Source organism: Sceloporus occidentalis, unplaced genomic scaffold (assembly GCF_023333645.1).
Source record: "Sceloporus occidentalis isolate IW3139 unplaced genomic scaffold, rSceOcc1.0.p SCAF_214, whole genome shotgun sequence".
NCBI lineage: Eukaryota > Metazoa > Chordata > Lepidosauria > Squamata > Phrynosomatidae > Sceloporus > Sceloporus occidentalis.
In genome coordinates, this window is record NW_028317194.1 from 1,266,565 (window position 1) to 1,284,737 (window position 18,173).

An 18,173-nucleotide genomic window follows, 5' to 3' on the forward strand; every position below is an offset into this window, starting at 1 on the left:
GCCATTTGAATGCACTTAATTTGTTATTTTTGGATTCAAGGTCAAATTTTGCAGGTAATTTGTAGTTTTTGCAGATAATTCGGGCCCTGGTTTATAAATTAAAATTGTGTATGGGAAAGGAAAAAAAAAGAAAAATGAATTTTAGGACCAAAGATCTTCAAAGTCTAAAACTGGAAATGGAGACACCTTTGGGCCCCTGGACTGAGTTCAAACATTGGTTTATTCCTGTAATTGGCCCCAATCTTTGAAATGTTTTAATGTCTTCAAGTGAGAAGTAGTCGCCCCCCCCCCCCCCCGGAGGAGTGGGGAGAAGAAGTTTTCTATTTAGAAATAAACCAAATATTGAACAAATTACACGTTTTTAAAGTTACAGCATCTGGTCTCCTGGGTGGAAATACTGAACTTAGTCGAGGTAGATGGCAAAAAAACATTAAAAGGAGAAAAAAAAAAATAAAAAAAAAAACAAATCTTAAAAAAAAAAAAAAAAAAAAAAGACATGGATATATACACACCGGATATATATATACACATCTTTACAGATCCCCACAATTCCTATAACCTGGAGACCTCAAGCAGCTTCATCATATCAGAAAAAAATATATAAAAATATACATCAGGCAGGAGTTTTCATATAAAAAAAAAAAAAGACAAATCTCTCTTATGTACCTTATACAAGAAACATGAATTCCGTATTCAAGTGATAAAAAATTCTAAGCTCTGCTCTGTGTAACAAAGTAACAAGTTACTCTAAAGAAAGGAGACATGGATTAGTAACCAGCAATGACAGGGGATCCCATGAAAAGAATCTAAAGTTGGGTGGGAGGTGATCCCAAGCCCCTAAATCAGGGGCTTTGCTTTGGGGTGGGGGGGATGTTAAGACAAAAATTTAAACCCCCACCACTTCAAAACCACAAAAGGAAGCCTTGGGAAGTCCATGTCCTGAAGAAGGTTACCGGCTGCTGGAAGAATATTTGGCCTTAGTGATGAGATAGAGGACAATGTCTTGGTGGCCACCATAAGCTGCTATGTGCAGGGCACTCCAACCATCCCTGTTGGCCAATCTGATGTCTGCCCCAAACTTGACCAGTAGCTTCACCAGCTCCAGGTTGCCATCTATCACAGACTGGTGGAGGGCTGTCTGACCCTCTGGTCCAAAGGAGTTGACATTAAACTCACAGTTGGTCATGTTCTGCAGAAGGGACTGGAGCTCCTTGGTGTTGCCCTTCCTCACTGCCTCTTGGAAAACCCTCTGAGTGTGAGGGATGGAGCAGGTGGACATCTCTGTCTGGCTCATGGCTGGAGAAGTGGTCCAGATGGGTAAGGGACCTGCAGGGTTGGGAAGGTCCCGGTGAGCAGGGACCTGCAGGGTTCGGAAGGTCCTGGTGAGAAGGGACCTGCAGGGTTCGGAAGGTCCTGGTGAGAAGGGAACTGCAGGGTTCGGAAGGTCCTGGTGAGAAGGGACCTGCAGGGTTCGGAAGGTCCTGGTGAGAAGGGAACTGCAGGGTTCGGAAGGTTCTGGTGAGAAGAGATCCTTTGGGTTTCGTGGGTCCTGATGAGTCCTTTAGGAAAGTATCTGCCCCGATCAGGATCGGTCTCTGCGGGAATCACTTGATCCAGGAGTGATCCGTTGTCCCGGGTCGGAGGGGGGTCTCCGGTGATAGGTCCAGCTCAGTGTTCGAATTATTGTTGGTCTCTGCAGGAAGGTCTGGTCCGGGCCCGTAGTGCTCTGTTCCCGGTGCTGCTGCTGCTGCCGCCGCTGTCCGCCCGGGGCTGCTGTGACTCGGACTCTGCTCCCCGGACACTGCGGCTCCTTTTAGATCGGCTGCTGATTTGCATTACAATGCTGCGCAATCCGAGCCGCTGATTGGATGCTAGCCCACGTGGGGGGCCGGCCCTGCCGCCCTCCCACCAAGTGGAACGTTGAGAATCTGGGCGTGGTCTGGGAGTTTCAGTTAGGGAGAGTGGGGAAATTTCTCACGGAAAGTCTAGGGGACCCAGGGGTGGCCCACTTCCCCTGCACCCCCAACACCCCACTCACCTGTACAGCTCCCCACTCCCCCCCAACACCCAACTTACCTGTACAGCACCCTGCTCCCCCAACACCCCACTCACCTGTACCCTGCACAGTACCCCCAAAACCCCACACCAGGCACTGTACCCAACAAAGTATCCTGCATGCCTAACACTGTGCCCCACTCACCCTACACAGCGCCCGGCACCCGGCACAGCCCACGGTTACCCCACTGATCAGGGACTCTCTGTAAGTGAAGTATGTGATCACAGGGGATAAATCATTATAAATGGGTCAGTAAAGGTTTCGCAGCCTGCGGCAAATCCGGGCACTCTGCAGGTTAAGGGGGAGACGGCGGGCAGAAGACGTCAGAAACACCTTCAATTTACCCCAACTTCCTGGGTGATAAATGCGGGGATCCGTGAACGTCCCCCAGGGCTCCCAGTCTCACCCCCAGAGAACAGATCCATCAACCCAACAAATCCCTCCGCCATAAATACCCGGCAAAACCCCAGTCTACCCGCTAGTGCCTCTATTTTGGGTGAAAAAGTAATGAAATTGTCCCATTGACTCTGCGCAATAAATATATATCTGCAGGATCACTGCGGAGGGGTCTGTCATTCCACGGGACGCAGAAAGGGGGCAGCGACAGACAGAACGCAAGCCCACCCAGCCCACAGGACCCCCTGGGCAACAACAAACTGCTCATCAAAGGGGCTATTGAACAGCAAAAGGTGCTAAAGACACCCTGTGATACCCCCCAACACACCAAACTGGTGCCATAAGGGCATTATAAAGTGGTTAACCCTTTAGACGCCGATGGAAATCCACGCTTTGAAGGCGCTGATGCAAAAAAACAGATTCAAAGAATACTTTGTCAATGTATCTCCCCCAAAATCAGATTCTATTTATATAGCGCCAGCAGAGTCCGGAGCGAAGCTGACTTATCAATATGATTAGCACACATTGAGACATACTGGCACAGGAGGAGGAGGCTTTGCTCCTAGGAGCTTGCACTCTATTAGAAACCCATTGTACTGCACTTTGGAATAAGGCGGCGCTACACAAATTACTAAATAACAGTAATAATAAACGCAACTTATTTTTGTACAGAGCAAACATTTTTGGCCAATGAGCTGCCGTCGCCAATAAACGATCGCTATTATTATGGATAAACGGTAATATTGTTGGAATTGCAGAAATAAGTTTTTTTTTCCCCTTAAAGCCAGCGTTTCTGCGGCATGGACTCCCAGCAGAGATGGTGAAGCCTGCAACGGAATGTGTGCACACAAAGTAAAACCCTGAACACAAAGGTCAAAGATTCCGGCAGCACTTTAAGTCCGATAAGGAGAGCCGGAGATGACGGGGAGCGGCCGTCGGAGATTCCGCTTTATGGTTTCTGGGTGCCGAGCTTTATTAACCATTCCGCTGCCAGAAGGACTGCAGCACGTCGCTTTTATATTGTAATAAAACGTTAGAACCGGGGAACTTCTTCTTCAAAGTTCTACATGTGGAGCAATCACCATGGCAACTAGCAGAATGTTCTGTATTCATTCTGCTGGTTGCTATAGCAATAAGACCACTTTTGAAACTTTGTGCCAGAATCGCTGGCCTCTGGCAGATAACGGGTTAACAGGACAGCGTGATGTTGGGAAATATCTCCCCGATATAACGGGGGTCCGACGTCTGCGCTGTTTTTTTTTTCCGGCTCGCGGCGAGAGCTCGTAGTAAAAGGGCAGAGGAATTTATTACACAAATCGGACGGAACCCTCCACGGCCGGCGCGTTAACAATACAAAAACCAACATGTTTATACAGTATAAATCACTATCTACGCTCGGTACTCTCTAGGATCATAAACTAGAAATAGAAGGAACTTTTACTTTACTGAGAGAGGGGTAGATAATTAGAACAGACTCCCAGCAGAGGTGGTAGAGGGTAATACAGTGAGGGGATTAAACATGCATGGGATAGACATAAGACGAGACCAACGACTGATTAAGGTTTGAGTCGTTACAGCAGGAGAAACGGGTGACTAGACGGGGGCCGGATGGGGGCCGATCAGAGTCTTTATGATGGAAACCTGCCAGTGAATCCAGTTTCAGATCGGAAACTCCATGGCCAAGGGGACCTGTCACAATCTCCCTGCGAGGAGTCGGGATGCCCAGAGCACATGTTCGCGGCGCCCCCCCGCATCGTTCCCGGCCCCCACGCATCCACCCCCCGTCTCTCTAAAGCCATTGATCCGGCTGGCTAAGCCCTGGAGGCTGGGAGCAGACGGCACAACAGGACAGGCCGAGGCTTGCAACAAACGGAGGCTGCGCCGGATTCCAGCCCTGGAATGACGGGACTGTCTGCGCGTTCCTTCAGACACTGCGCACGTACGGGGACAGCGGACCTTGCGTGCTTAAATTCCTTCACTGTATTGCACTCTACCACTTGTGCTGGGAGGCCGCTCCACTCATGCACCACCCTCTCAGTAAAGAAATATTCAAATAAAACCAAACCAAACTAAATAATAAAAAGAAGGGCCCGGCTATAAATAACCCTCCTGTGACCTACGGACAGCGAGACTGCGCATGCTCTGGGATCACTCGCTGATAGGAAGGTTGGCCAGCCCTGTGGAGTTAATTGCTTGCAGAGGGATTAAGGTGACCTCAGTAACCAGATATCCGCGAGGAGAGCGAGAATACAAGGAAATTATTATTACTATTATTAATAATGCTTTTATTTTTATTATTCGTATTATTATTAATATTGTTATCATTTGATATCATTTTTCATATTGATTTCATTTTAATAATAATAATAAATAATAACTAAATAGTATAATTATTATTCATTAAATTAATAACAATAACAACAATATTAATGTTTATTTTTTAGTATTGACACTAAAAATAAAAACAATAATACTAATAATAATAATTACAATAAATATATAAATATCCCGTTGCTGATTACGCCGCGGCTCGGACCGCCAGGAATCGTACATTTTATAGATTATACATTTTCTACATTAGAATTTTTTTTTTTTATCAGAAATAAATGAATATTTGAAATAACGCGCTGATCGGATCAGAACCTTTCCAGCCGCGAACGCCGGATTCCGCCATTAATCGCGAGTAGACCCGATTTTCAGCCAGAAAGCGTAAATGTGTTTTGTTTTTTTTACATTTTTCTCCATTCTCAGAGGAATGGGGTTTTTTTTCGGGTTATTTTTTCCCGGGAAACGCCCCGTTTCGGGGCACCTTTTGCCGGTTGTTGCTCCAAATGTTCTTTTCTGGTTTTTGAGGCCAAACGGTTGGAGACGGCAGGCGAGGCCAAAATCAGGAGTCGGCTGGGAAGCGATTTCTCAATAAATTACATAAAATAAATGAATAAAAAATGTAGAGTTTTGGGTTTTGGTGAATTCATCGGATAGAGGGACGGCGCTGCGGAACGGGGTCACCTCGTTATGGATTCTTATTATTCTCTATTTAGCGCCAACATATTCCGCGGCGCTGTACATAGCAAAGACACATCTACACAGAGAGACACAGCAGAGCTGAGGACCAGGCCCAGGAGTTCCTGGCAGGAATGGGGGGCTCCGGGGGGCCCTGCGCATGAGCTTACAATCTATCTGGACGATTAATCACAGGGAATAAATAATATTACTTGCGTACACGAAGATGAAGGAGGGGAAGTTAATTCTCCGGCCCCTGCTGTTAGGTCGGGGGTCTCCGGTTTATCTCAATGCACCTCCCAGGTATGACTGATCTCTACTTGACCGCAGGTGAGTGATATTACGGCAATTAGTCCCTGATTTGAATACATCTGTAATCAAGCAGGTTCCATAGGTCTATAGTTGGCTTATGCAAGCTGCGGCACAGGGGCAGTTACGGAGACGCCCCTGGGTTGGTTTTTCATCAGGGGAGGAATAAATTTACATCACCAGTGAATCATAACCTATGAAGCCAATTGAGACACTTAATATCAGGTGCGGAGGCAAAAGTTTGGGGTCTTTTCACGATGGGTATTATCTAACACCGGGGCGCAGATACACGGAACAGGGTTCATTATGGTGCCAAATTTGGGGCAATCGGCAGGAACATTCCATTGGTTTCCATGGTGACTGCTCCACATGTATCTTTATATTTGGCCCATTGTAACGTTACAGAGATGCTAATGGAGCCCCCCCCCCCGCTTCCTTTGAAGGATAATGAGAAAGCCATTGACTCCCCGGCGGGCGTCCGACGGGTCGCAGGGGGCTCGTTAGACACCAGGAGAAACGGAGACTGAAAAGGAGGGCTAGTGTACCCTAACTACATTATCCCTCTAGGGGGGCAGATTGGCCCTTGGTACCACTGGCAGAATCCCATTTGGTATAAAGGGCACCAGGCCATTGGGGGACGGGCATGTACTGGGGGTACGTCCCAGGAGGGCCCGGCTACTTGTTGGGGAAGAGAGGCTTTCCATGGTATTTTCACCGGGAAATCACTGGGGATGACAGGCGGCGGACAGGGATTGCAGCTTTAGAACCGGGCACCTGTGACTACTACCCATCCCCCCCCGGAGGAGCGGGCTGCGGGATCACTACTGCCCTTCATAGAGCGCGTCGAGCATCCTGGATATAATTAAATAATTATTACGTTGTATCGACGGAGCGCCAGCAGGTTCCGTAGCGCTGTTACAAAGTTACATAAAGATAATAATATACAACGTTCAGCAGCTCCACCAATCAGATTCAGTGCATTGGATCGGCGGAGGTGCCATCGATCCGGTCTGGGGTAATCCTGCGCGCGGGGGGGGGGGGATTCTTCGGTTCCCACGGCCGTGCCATTTCACACGTGGCCCTCAAAGGGTTAAGCCCTTTAACTCTCTTCCTGCGGCTACGGCTGCCAAGACACCTGACTCACAGACCGCAGCAGAGAGAGCGTCAGCTCCTGGAGCCACACCAAAGGCTGGCAGGGGAGGGGCGGGGCTGGCCGCTGCCAATCAGCTGGTGGTGCTGGACCAAGATGAAACAGGAGAAGGCGTGGCCTCCACTTAATTCATTAAGATGGGTAGAGGAGCGTGGGAACAGAGAGAGCGTTACTTCCCAGCACTGACTAATATAAAAGAGACAGAGAGGAGAGACACGGGGTGGAGACTCAGGAGGGGAGCAGAAAAAATACTAAAAAACACAAAACAGGCTGCTTGGGGCAGGGCAGACCACCAGGTAACATGTAAAAAGCAGAGAATCTGCTAACAAGTGCAAGCTTTTGGGACCAGGGAGCCCATCATAAACATGAAATCACCCGGCTGCCTTTTTCCTGCCTCTTCTGTAAAATTCACTGAATTGATTAATTCTATCAAATCTCTGGGAGATAATAAAGGGGTTAATAATAAAACATTTCCTCTGGGTAATATAAGCGATAGCCCGTTACATGTGGACGCCTGTGGGCTGTATGACATCACGCCCGGTCCCTGGCACAGGTCATGCGCTTTCACTACTTGTACAGCGCCACGGAATATGACAGCGCTATATAAATAACAATCACGATGAAATCCATTCTCGCTATAAACGTCACCCCGGGGGAAAGCAGAACCCCAACTAATCTTAGGGAGCAACCTAAAATCGTGTGCTTGTGGCCGGCTGAGCGTCATGGGAGTTGTAGTTCTGTAGACGCTGAAGAGCTGCTTGTGTCACCTGTCCTGTTTTAATGGCGGTCCTGGTGGCCCAACGAGCCCACGAACCAAGGCGTGGACTGATCTACCGGTCCTCACGCATCGCTAGTACACCTGTACAGGGTACCGCAGAGGGGTGCTTGGCAATGCCACCCAGCAGCCAACGGGTTAATGTCTCCCACACTGGAGGGGGCTGTATGGGTTCTGTGAATAGAAGTTCAAAATCCATGCGCGACTGCAGCGGCTCGCTGAGCGCCTCCCTGGTAGGAGAAGTGCGGCTCGCTGCGGTTACCGGAGGGGGGGGGGGCGCGATTCGCTGGGGCGAGCTTCCTCTATAACCCCCTTCCCAGGAAACGTTAACCCCCGCACTGCGGCGACGGATGCTTCCGCAACGCAGAGGGCAGCCTGACACCCACGCAGGGACTGGAGGCAAAATGTGCACGAAAACACCCCCTACGCACCCCCAAATAACCACAAGAGCAGGGAACCCAAGCTGGCCCTTTAAATCTGGACGCCTATACATTATACATAGCACGGGGCGCAAGGGGTTAAAATAACATGCTTCCATGACATACGTTCCACGTTCTTACCATCTCCTGATTTTTGTGTTTGTGAATGAGTGACCGACAGTCCATTCAGCCCAGATTTAATAATCATTTAGAAAAGTAAAAAAAAAAAAAATACAGGTAAAAAAACTGAATAAGCAGTAGATTAAAAGCTTAAAATACAGTATTGGGGGGGGTCAAAATACACGGCAAATGAAGTCATTGGGGGGGGGGCAGCGTTCCAAAGATTTTGTCCAACATTCCTCCCGGCGTAAGGGATTCAGATCATGTTGGAAATTTAACTTTTTTTCACCGTATAGTTAAACATTTGTGATTTCCCAAAGAAAAAAGAAATTCTGGTATAAATATATTTAGCACGAATCCCACAAGCAAACGATTGGACCTAATAAAATAAATCGGGTTACGGAGACGTCCCGCAGCAAACATCTCAGCAGAAATAGATCCTTGACACGATTATCTTTTATAGAAATGGTTTCATCGGCCTCGTCGAGAAACCCCTAGAGAGCTCCTCCCCCGAGGACCGGTAGAAATACTCGCCGGTGTCCTGCAGGACCTCTCTGAACTGCGAGACCACTCGCCCGAAGTGGGACCCTTCCCAGAAAACCTTCCCGCACCGGCTGCAGCAGAAGAAAAGTTCCACCTTGTCCAGAAGTCCGGCGGGCAGAGACTCCAGCTGGAGGGAAGCCCCGCTGGGCAGCGCCAGGGAGTCCGCCGAAAGGCCCAGCTCCTTCATCCACTCCGCGTTCCGGTTATCGGGCGACCCCTGGGGGAGGCAGAAACGGTCTGAATCCGCGGGACCTGTAGGCGCAGGAGGAAACGTGAATGGTATCGTCATACAAACCCTCTCCGCTTACACGGGGGACGGTTCTCGAGGAACCGTGAAGTGGTCAAACTCAACTAACGAGCTGTACTTACAGGGGTTATCAGAGGGGAAGATGTTTGGTGAAAACCTGAATCCTTATTCCCAATATTAAGTGCCACCAAATGGTTCCACGGCGGAAAACGAGCCAATGGCTCCAGAATGAGCCCCCCTGACCCGCTTCCGCCCGTGAGCCGAGAGGCTGGCGGTGCTGCGAGAGGTGTTAGACGCGCGTTTCTTGGGCAACACTCAACGTTCTTCTGAAACGCAGCCGAGTCTTTAATCGCCGACGGCACCTTTTATTGGGTCAACATGGAAGAAGATGACCTCTTCGGCACCCTGACGGCGTCTAAAGGCTGTTTCATGGGCTGCTACTTTGTGGCAAGAGAGGACTCAAGAAGTGAAACATTGGCCCTAATGCCCTAAATCCCCACTGTATCCATTTCTTTTTTTTGTTCATGGAATTTCAGACAGACGGCTACAATCTTCCCTTAATATTTTCTAGCAGCAAACGAGCCAATATTTGGAACCCGTGTAAAGTAACGGCCCTAATGTTTTATTGCAGGCCAGCCGCAGAGCCGTCTGGAACAATCCCCAGCGAGACTGCAAAACTCTTCAAAGACGCGCATGGAGCCAGTAAAAGGTTGCCGCTCCGAGCAGCACATGTGTTGGGGTCACTTCAGGCCCCTCCTGGAGGTTACTGCAGATGGCATACGTGCCAAGAGTCTCAGGCCATTAAAGATCTTTTTAAAAAGTCCTGGCTTTCTCAGGCAGAAGACGCCAACAATGTGCCAGCAAAAATGGGCAAAATGACCGGGCTGTCATCACATACAACAGAGACAGAGGTTGGGCCAACAATGACCCTCTTCTTCTTGCCTCCTGCTACCCCATGGAGCTGTAAGCTGAAGCTTGGCCCTGGTGGTCCTGCAAGCTTAGCGAGACCCAATGGACCAACGCGGGACGAACGTCCTAGAAGATGCTCGGCCAAACTCCAGATCCACGTCTTCTGCAGGACCACTCGTACGTTTTAGGCTTTCCAATGCACCGCACAGTGCTCTGGTGATATAAGGGTTAATCCTTATATCGAGTACCAGACAAACCCCCTGGAATCCACGGCCCCTGGTGCACCCCACCAGAGCTCCCACCAGGCCACGGATCTGCCGCCCCTGACCTCACGCGGGGAGCCGCGATACGCCGGCTCCTCTCTCTCTCCTCTAAAAGCATTTGCAAGAAAAACTTTGGGAAGCGGCCAAGTGGATAAAGCGAGAAGTATTGTTCCACGGCGGCCTATTGTTTTTTGACCTTTTGCACACTTAAAGGAATGTTTGGTATTTGACCCCCCCCCCCCATCCCGGACGGTCCCTGAATGGGTCAGACTGCAACATCACAGGGTGACAGAGCCCAGCGGCCGGCTCCGGGGTTTATCCGGGACCCTGTATGATAATAACGCTCCGCGAGCCCCGCTCCGGATCCCCTGCGCGGCCGCGAGAACGGAGATCTCAGCTGTTTGCCTGCAAACCCCTAGCCAGATAACGCAGCGGCCAAGGATCTAGGGCCCCTGGTTGAGGGTAGGGACTAAGTCAGGGGCCACGGTGTGCGTTCCAGGGTTGTGCACGTCAGCAGATGATCGCGGTGAAGTATTGGACTGTGATTTGGTAACAAAGTGACATCATAACTCGTAAAGCTGTAACTACCAGCTCCTTTTATACAACGTTCTTTGACACAAAATAATCCAGAGAATAAACTGACGGCGAGAAGAGAAAAAGATTTGTTGGGGGGGGGGGCTCGGGATGTTTTGGGATCTGCTGATCTCTCATACAACCTTTTATCATTCAACTTCAAAGAGGGTCCGGAGGAAGAGACGTGGAAGTGTTCAATGGGGGCTTCTCAGGGTTCCCCGCCCCGGACCCTCCACCAGCATTCTTTTTAAGGTCTTCGAGATGCTTTTTTTGCCCAAAAATAGAATAGAAAAAAAGAAAGAAAGAAAGAAAGAAAAAAAAAAAAAAAAAAAAGAGCCGGACCCCAATCGTTTAAATGTCACCCAGGCACCTTTTAAAAATACTGGCCTACATAGCACAGAAATAAAAAGGGGAGGAAAAAATAAAAGAATGGACAGAAATAACAAAAACTCCCCTTCTGAGCTCTTAGGATTTCCCACCAAGATATTATGTATGAAGCTGAAAACCAGCTGTGCCGATGCCCAACGAGGAGACGAGGCGGACATCCCTGGGGCAGATCCGCAGCCCGAGATACCCCCATCAGCCATAGACAATAATGACGCAATTTATGGAAGCTGGTTTCACGCTGCGCATGGGCTGTATGGGTGGTAGATACAGAGTAACGACCTGCATTAAATCATCCGTTTTGGTGGCTCTTATAACAGGACTTCATTAAGCAACTTGGACTGAACCGAGACCCTCCTGAGACCTCCGCCGGTAGCCACTCCGGGGAGAGCGGGACGGAGAACGCAAACTCTTCTCATCAGGCACTCGCCAGCGCGGTTTGCTTTCCCGGTCGGGTCCCCCATTGATAATTAGAGCTGGTTAATTGGTTATTTTGTTGTTAATTAAGAAGCTCGTCTGTAATTCCAGAGGTCGGGGCTGTTTAAAAATCCCTCATCACAGCCCCCCCATCTCTATCCAATGAAACGTTTAATGGGAATAGTTCTAAGTTAAGCTGTCAGGGGGTTCACATTAGGACCCTCATGTTTCTTCACAACCGGGAGTCTCGCCCCCCAAACCGGAATATCACCGGCAAAGTCAGAACACCCATCACCCGCGTAAACTAACCAATAAAACCACCACCATCACACTGTGACCCCGACGCATTTCACAGTCAATACGCAACAGTCCCTCCACTATACACAGGGGCTTATTTACTAATAAAAAAAATGTTGTATTTACAGCAAAAGAAAAGATATCAGCCAGTAATTATTTGTGCCGATTCCCCCAATAAAAGAACCAACAACCTCAAAGTAAAAATCTGAGTCCTGACGCTGCCAAAAAAAAAAAAAATCTCTATTCTGCGTCATTGTAAAAATAAAAAAAGAATGTTTATTTTAACAAACGCGGTCTGTGTGAGAACCTGTATCACGGAATGCAGACCCAAAATAACACATTCTGAGAAATGTCTCTTCTGCCCCTCAGGCGAGACGGCAAGTGGCACTTGGGAGATGAAGGATCGCTGGTTAAAAAAAGATACGATGGGAAATACCTGAAGAATTACTCTCTGCTGCGGGCTGGGGGTGAGAAACTCTCCGGGTTGTGTTACCCAGGGTAACCGCGATCTGCCCCAAAGGGCAAGGACAGGGGGACAGGGGGGCAGGGGACAGAAGGGGAGGCGATCACCTAAACTAGGTTTTGGTTACTGGGGCATCAGCCTCCTGTGTAGCAGGGGTATATGGATGGTCCTGGCCGGTACTTTGGGGGTATAATAAGCAGAGGGTCAACCCGCTATGTGTTGCCCCCATGCCCGACTCATTCGGCCAATCGGGAAGCACGGACGTTGAGTTCGTAAATGTTAAAGAAAACGCGGCTGACGTGGAGGACGAGCGCAGGTTAACGCGCCTCGGCGATTGGCCTTTGAAAAGGACTCGGAGGAAGTGGCGGGGAGATAAGGAAGAAAGGAGAGGGGGAGGGCGACTGGAAGAGGTGAGGGAGAAAGACATCTCGGAGAGGCACACCTTGACTCCCAGGCAAACCGCCTGCCTTTCTCACACTCAGAATAAACAGCAAAGGGGGGAGGGGGGCAGATCACATCAAAACGCACCCTTTCCTGTCCTCTAAGGGCAACTTCCTGAAGTGGAAGCATTTAGAAACGCAACCTGTAATCTTACGCACGCATACGGAACTTCACCTTGTACTGACCTTCGGTTCTCTCACCTATATAATGAACGTAATTACAGGAGAGAGAGAAGCCCGTCCACCCTTTGGCTGCCGGGAGAGCGTGGCTTTCTGGCGTGCTACGGGCTTCCACGTCAGAGGAAAGGGTTAAGCTGCCGGAACACAGATTCCTTTATAGTCTGTCCGTGCTCCTAGCGTGCTCTGCGTGTGATTACTGGGTGAAGAAGCTGCCGTACTGGAAAGTGCCATGATGTATAGAGCAAAGCAGTCGGGCCGACGGGAGACTAACACCCCTTACCCCTTTCTCCATACTTGCTTCCTCTCTGGCTTGAGTTATCTTCTTTGACAACTCTAGAACTCTCAGTTCTAGATTGAGGACAGTGATTAATGTCAATGAGGTCTCATTAAAGAAGATACATTGTACACATAGAACCCAGTCATTAACATGGTTGGGGGAAGCCACAAATCATTTCATGGTTATTTCAGAACGCTACGACACCCCCACTGCTTGGCAGAGAAGCTGACACTTTGTTTACCCCTCTGCCCTCACCTTTGGCCTCGTTGGCGTCCTCCAAGTAACCGTGAAGTTTCATCAGTTCTTTCATGCGTTCTTGGGAGATGTGCAGGTATTTTGTTACAGTTACACACCTGAAAAAAAGGACAGGAACAGGGTAAGAACGGGAGGGTAATATAAAGGCGCCCCTCTTTCCTGCCCCCCATATAAAGAGAGCCACATCAGCTCAGAGAGACCCTAGCAGACTCCACCTGGGACCTAAACGCTGCTAATCGACGCAGACTATATATTTTTATAATGAACCAAATCTTTCCACATCAAAAAAAAGTTTCTTCCAAAAGTTTTTTAAAAATGTTTAATACACAGTCCAGTATTTGATGAAATCCTAAAAACCAGGTGTATTTCCCTCCCCGTTACTAGCAGCGGTTGGGTGTTGTAATGTGTGTTGGGTTTGCAAATCGGGAAGTACAAAGAACTCTTAACTGGACCCTGCCGTGGACGAGAGTGAAATGACCCCTTAATCTACCGTCATCTTTGGGTGATCAGTAAAGGCAACGCCAGCCCCGTCACGGATCGCTCAGTGTTTGGACTTTATACATCCAGCCTGACACATAAACACGGAATAAAATCCAGCTCAGGTTCCAACCGGCACTGGGAGCCTGGAACCGGGGCCCGGGACTCTGGGAGCAGAGAGGACTGTTTATATTCAACAAGGAAAAGAGCCCAGGTCAAGCCTTCTATGGCTCTCTGTCTCTACTCCCGATCCCCGCGCCGCTCTCTGTCTACTCCCGATCCCCGCGCCGCTCTCTGTCTCTACTCCCGATCCCCGCGCCGCTCTCTGTCTCTACTCCCGATCCCCGCGCCGCTCTCTGTCTCTACTCCCGATCCCCGCGCCGCTCTCTGTCTACTCCCGATCCCCGCGCCGCTCTCTGTCTACTCCCGATCCCCGCGCCGCTCTCTGTCTCTACTCCCGATCCCCGCGCCGCTCTCTGTCTCTACTCCCGATCCCCGCGCCGCTCTCTGTCTCTACTCCCGATCCCCGCGCCGCTCTCTGTCTACTCCCGATCCCCGCGCCGCTCTCTGTCTCTACTCCCGATCCCCGCGCCGCTCTCTGTCTACTCCCGATCCCCGCGCCGCTCTCTGTCTACTCCCGATCCCCGCGCCGCTCTCTGTCTACTCCCGATCCCCGCGCCGCGCTCTCTGTCTACTCCCGATCCCCGCGCCGCTCTCTGTCTCTACTCCCGATCCCCGCGCCGCTCTCTGTCTCTACTCCCGATCCCCGCGCCGCTCTCTGTCTACTCCCGATCCCCGCGCCACTCTCTGTCTCTACTCCCGATCCCCGCGCCGCTCTCTGTCTACTCCCGATCCCCGCGCCGCTCTCTGTCTCTACTCCCGATCCCCGCGCCCGCTCTCTGTCTCTACTCCCGATCCCCGCGCCGCTCTCTGTCTACTCCCGATCCCCGCGCCGCTCTCTGTCTACTCCCGATCCCCGCGCCGCTCTCTGTCTCTACTCCCGATCCCCGCGCCGCTCTCTGTCTCTACTCCCGATCCCCGCGCCGCTCTCTGTCTCTACTACCGATCCCCGTGCTGCTATCTGTGGCAAAGGTGGGGAAGTGGCAACGCTACCGCGCATGGGGCAGCTGTTGGATAATACAGCACTGGTTAGTCACTCCGTGGTGGTATTTATGGTGTGGCTCTGCGTGTATCACTCCGTGGTGGTTTTTATGGTGTGGCTCTGCATGGCGGGGGGTATACTATGTTAGCATTAATGGCGCTGAGACGGGGTGCGTGCGTCACATGGCGGCGTCTTCATTCTGTGTGCACTTGTTCTGTACGGATATGAAGAGCGTGAGACGATGTGAGCGCGCCCCACAGCGATATATCCAGCTCCCTGGGAACAAAAGAGGGGGAAGAAAAACCGGTTCTTCTATGGAAGGTGTGGGGAAGCCCGGGGGGGGGGGGCACGTCGTGGGCTGCGGGGAAGGAGCGGGGAGTTTTTGAGGGGTGCGCCTTCCAAAGGTACACGCGGAACGGCTAAAATATAACCCTTTGGGGTGCGAAATTCCAGGTAGCCATCTCCTTACGACCGACTGATAACACACCGGGCGCCCACCTACCCCTGAGACTCCCAGTAACTACTACCCTGCTTTTCTACCAGACATCAAACGAGGCGGCTCGCATTACAGTTATTTATCTCTTGGGCAAACAGCCATGTGCGACGTCTTTATGCGCTGCAGACGGGCTTCTGACGGGCTTCTGATTTATGAGCCAAAAGTCTGGCTGGGATTATGAGATTTGTAGCCCACCATAACCATTACCCCTAACTTTCCATGCTGCCCCACAGGGGGGTAGTTAAGGTTGTCCGGGGCGGGGAGGGGGGTATGTTTTATACCCCTGGGTCTTTATTTCCAGCAGACCTTTCCCTTCCATTCTCTAATACCCAGCAGGGGGATGTGGGGGCAGATAGGGGCAGGGGTGGGGGGTGAATGGGGACATCACACACAGGATGTGGGAATTCCTATCCTTTTGTCATTTCAAAACCTCAGAAGCCCCCTGTGAAAGGGCAGGGGACGCGTAAAAGCGTGTGGGGGTGGGGAGGTCGATGTGGATACCCCAGCCCCGGAGTCTTCAATCAGCGTGATTAGAAACCCTATTAACCTTTTAAGCGCCGGCTAAAAACCAGGCACCTCCCGCACGTTCAGATGGTTAAACATTCGTCTAACCTGTCGATCTCTGCTCTCAAAACCAGAAAGTTTATCCCAAAATTTTTTTTTCACTTCTGGAATTCACCTGGTGACTGACGGCGAAAAGCCGCGCGTCAAAAAGAAATCCTGTAATGTGATAGAAACACTCGGCGGCCGGCGTTAACGTTACGGAATGTGCTCGGAAATGTCAAACCTTTATCGCCATTCGAGCGGAAAAAGAAGAATGAAATCTTCCTTCTCGTGAATTCGAGCCTCTGTTTGCACAGGGATTATATTATTATTATTATATGTATATTATTATTATTATATGTATTATTATTTATTATTATATATATCAGGGTTCTTATTTATTACATCGCACACCCAATGGCAGTTAAGCAGACCCAAGATTCCATCTCCCATTGGCTGCTCTCCGACCCAACAAGTTATTATTTTGATCCTGAAAAATGTATCAGGAAAGTTTTCAAACAAATGTTTTCTTTTTGATACTTTGTTTCTGTGGCCGAACGAGGCTTTCCGGCTGAACATTAATGTGCCGCTTACCCCCCCCGGGGTGAGAAGTCCAGGTCTGGGACCCCCGTGGGAACCCGCTTGGCCTCCTGCTGCCTGGGGCACCTTCTCCAGGCAGCCTGTTCCAGACACACAGAGGTCTCTCCGCTCGCTGGATGAGACAGTGACGAAGTGTTCTCGTCCCCGGCTGCCAAGGAGTTAATGGACTCCATGAAACGCGCTACTGTATTTCTGGCAGGGACGGAACTAACAAAGGAGACTTGGCAGGGAAGAGGAGTCCCCGGGGAAAAGGTGTTAAATGCCTCCTTCCCGGGGTGTGAGGAACCAAACTGCCCCCCTTCATTGGGAAGGGACACGGCTCTGGCGTTTCTCACATCCAGCCCGGGGACAGGAGTCCTTTTCACGAGAGTCCCCGCTGTTTGTTCCCAGGAGCGAGGAGCGATAACGGGAGGCCACCTGGGGATCCAGAAGCCTCCGACATTAACTCCATCGCAGCCAAGGGCCCCTCACACAGGAACAAACCAGACCCTGGCCCACGGGAACAAACCAGACCCTGGCCCACGGGAACAAACCGGACCCTGGCCCACGGGACCAAACCGGACCCTGGCCCACGCGACCAAACCGGACCCTGGCCCACGGGAACAAACCGGACCCTGGCCCACGGGACCAAACCGGACCCTGGCCCACGGGAACAAACCGGACCCTGGCCCACGGGACACACGTCAGATATTCTGAAAGTGCCCTAAAGCAATGGCCGGGTTTATACACAAACTAACCCAACGCCAGTCAATTACACTAACTGCCCCTCCACACTCTCCCAAGCGGAGTCATTCCAATGGGGGATCATCTTAAACTCAGACTGGCATGAGGTCGATCAGCCGGTCCAGCGGGTTGCAGCAGTAACTCCTCATCACGCATGGCATTTAAACCCTCAGTGACATCATATATATAACTAGTTACATCACTTAGCAAGAAGGGAACAGAAACGCATGCAGAGAGACAGCTCGGTTGTGGGGGCCGAACCCCTCTGGTTAGCGAGCAGATCCCACCAAACGCAGTCCTGTAATCTGGTTTTGAATAGCAATGTGAAATTAGATTGTAAGCCCACGTGTTAATGTCATTGTCAGTTTTAACGTTATTCTTCACTCTTCCTTATTGCAACAGCACTACGGACTCTGCCGGCACCATAGAAATAAAAAAGGTCATGTACCAATTTAAGAGCATAAAATAAAACGTTGTCTTTTGTGGGCGAGTCGGATTATCGGCAGCGAGCGGACTATTCGGAGTTCGCCTTTTGTGACATTTTGAGATTCCTCAGGAAAGAAAAGTTTGCTGAGTCTCCATTTGTCTCCGAGGGGCAGCGGGATCACGGAGCCCCCCGGGGGGTTTTTTCAGGCTGCTCAGACCATATGTACCTTGTGTAACATCGTATCCTAAGGCCAAGGGAAGGAGGGCTCAAATTGCTTTATTGCGCGTCTTTCTAAAGGAACCATTTGGGATTCTCAAGAGAATGAAAAT

The 18,173-nt window shown here is 50.3% G+C and overlaps 1 protein-coding gene and 1 pseudogene across 1 annotated transcript; both read right to left on the minus strand.

Annotated features, from left to right (window-relative positions):
* Positions 1-949: 949 nt before the first annotated feature.
* LOC149277475 (notch-regulated ankyrin repeat-containing protein) lies at positions 950-1,294 on the minus strand. Its single transcript, XM_089502853.1, has one exon. The coding sequence runs from the start codon at positions 1,292-1,294 to the stop codon at positions 950-952; it is 345 nt and encodes a 114-aa protein (XP_089358979.1).
* A 7,391-nt stretch (positions 1,295-8,685) lies between these two features.
* LOC149277476 (exonuclease mut-7 homolog) overlaps positions 8,686-18,173 on the minus strand; it is a 63,459-nt pseudogene continuing 53,971 nt past the window's right edge.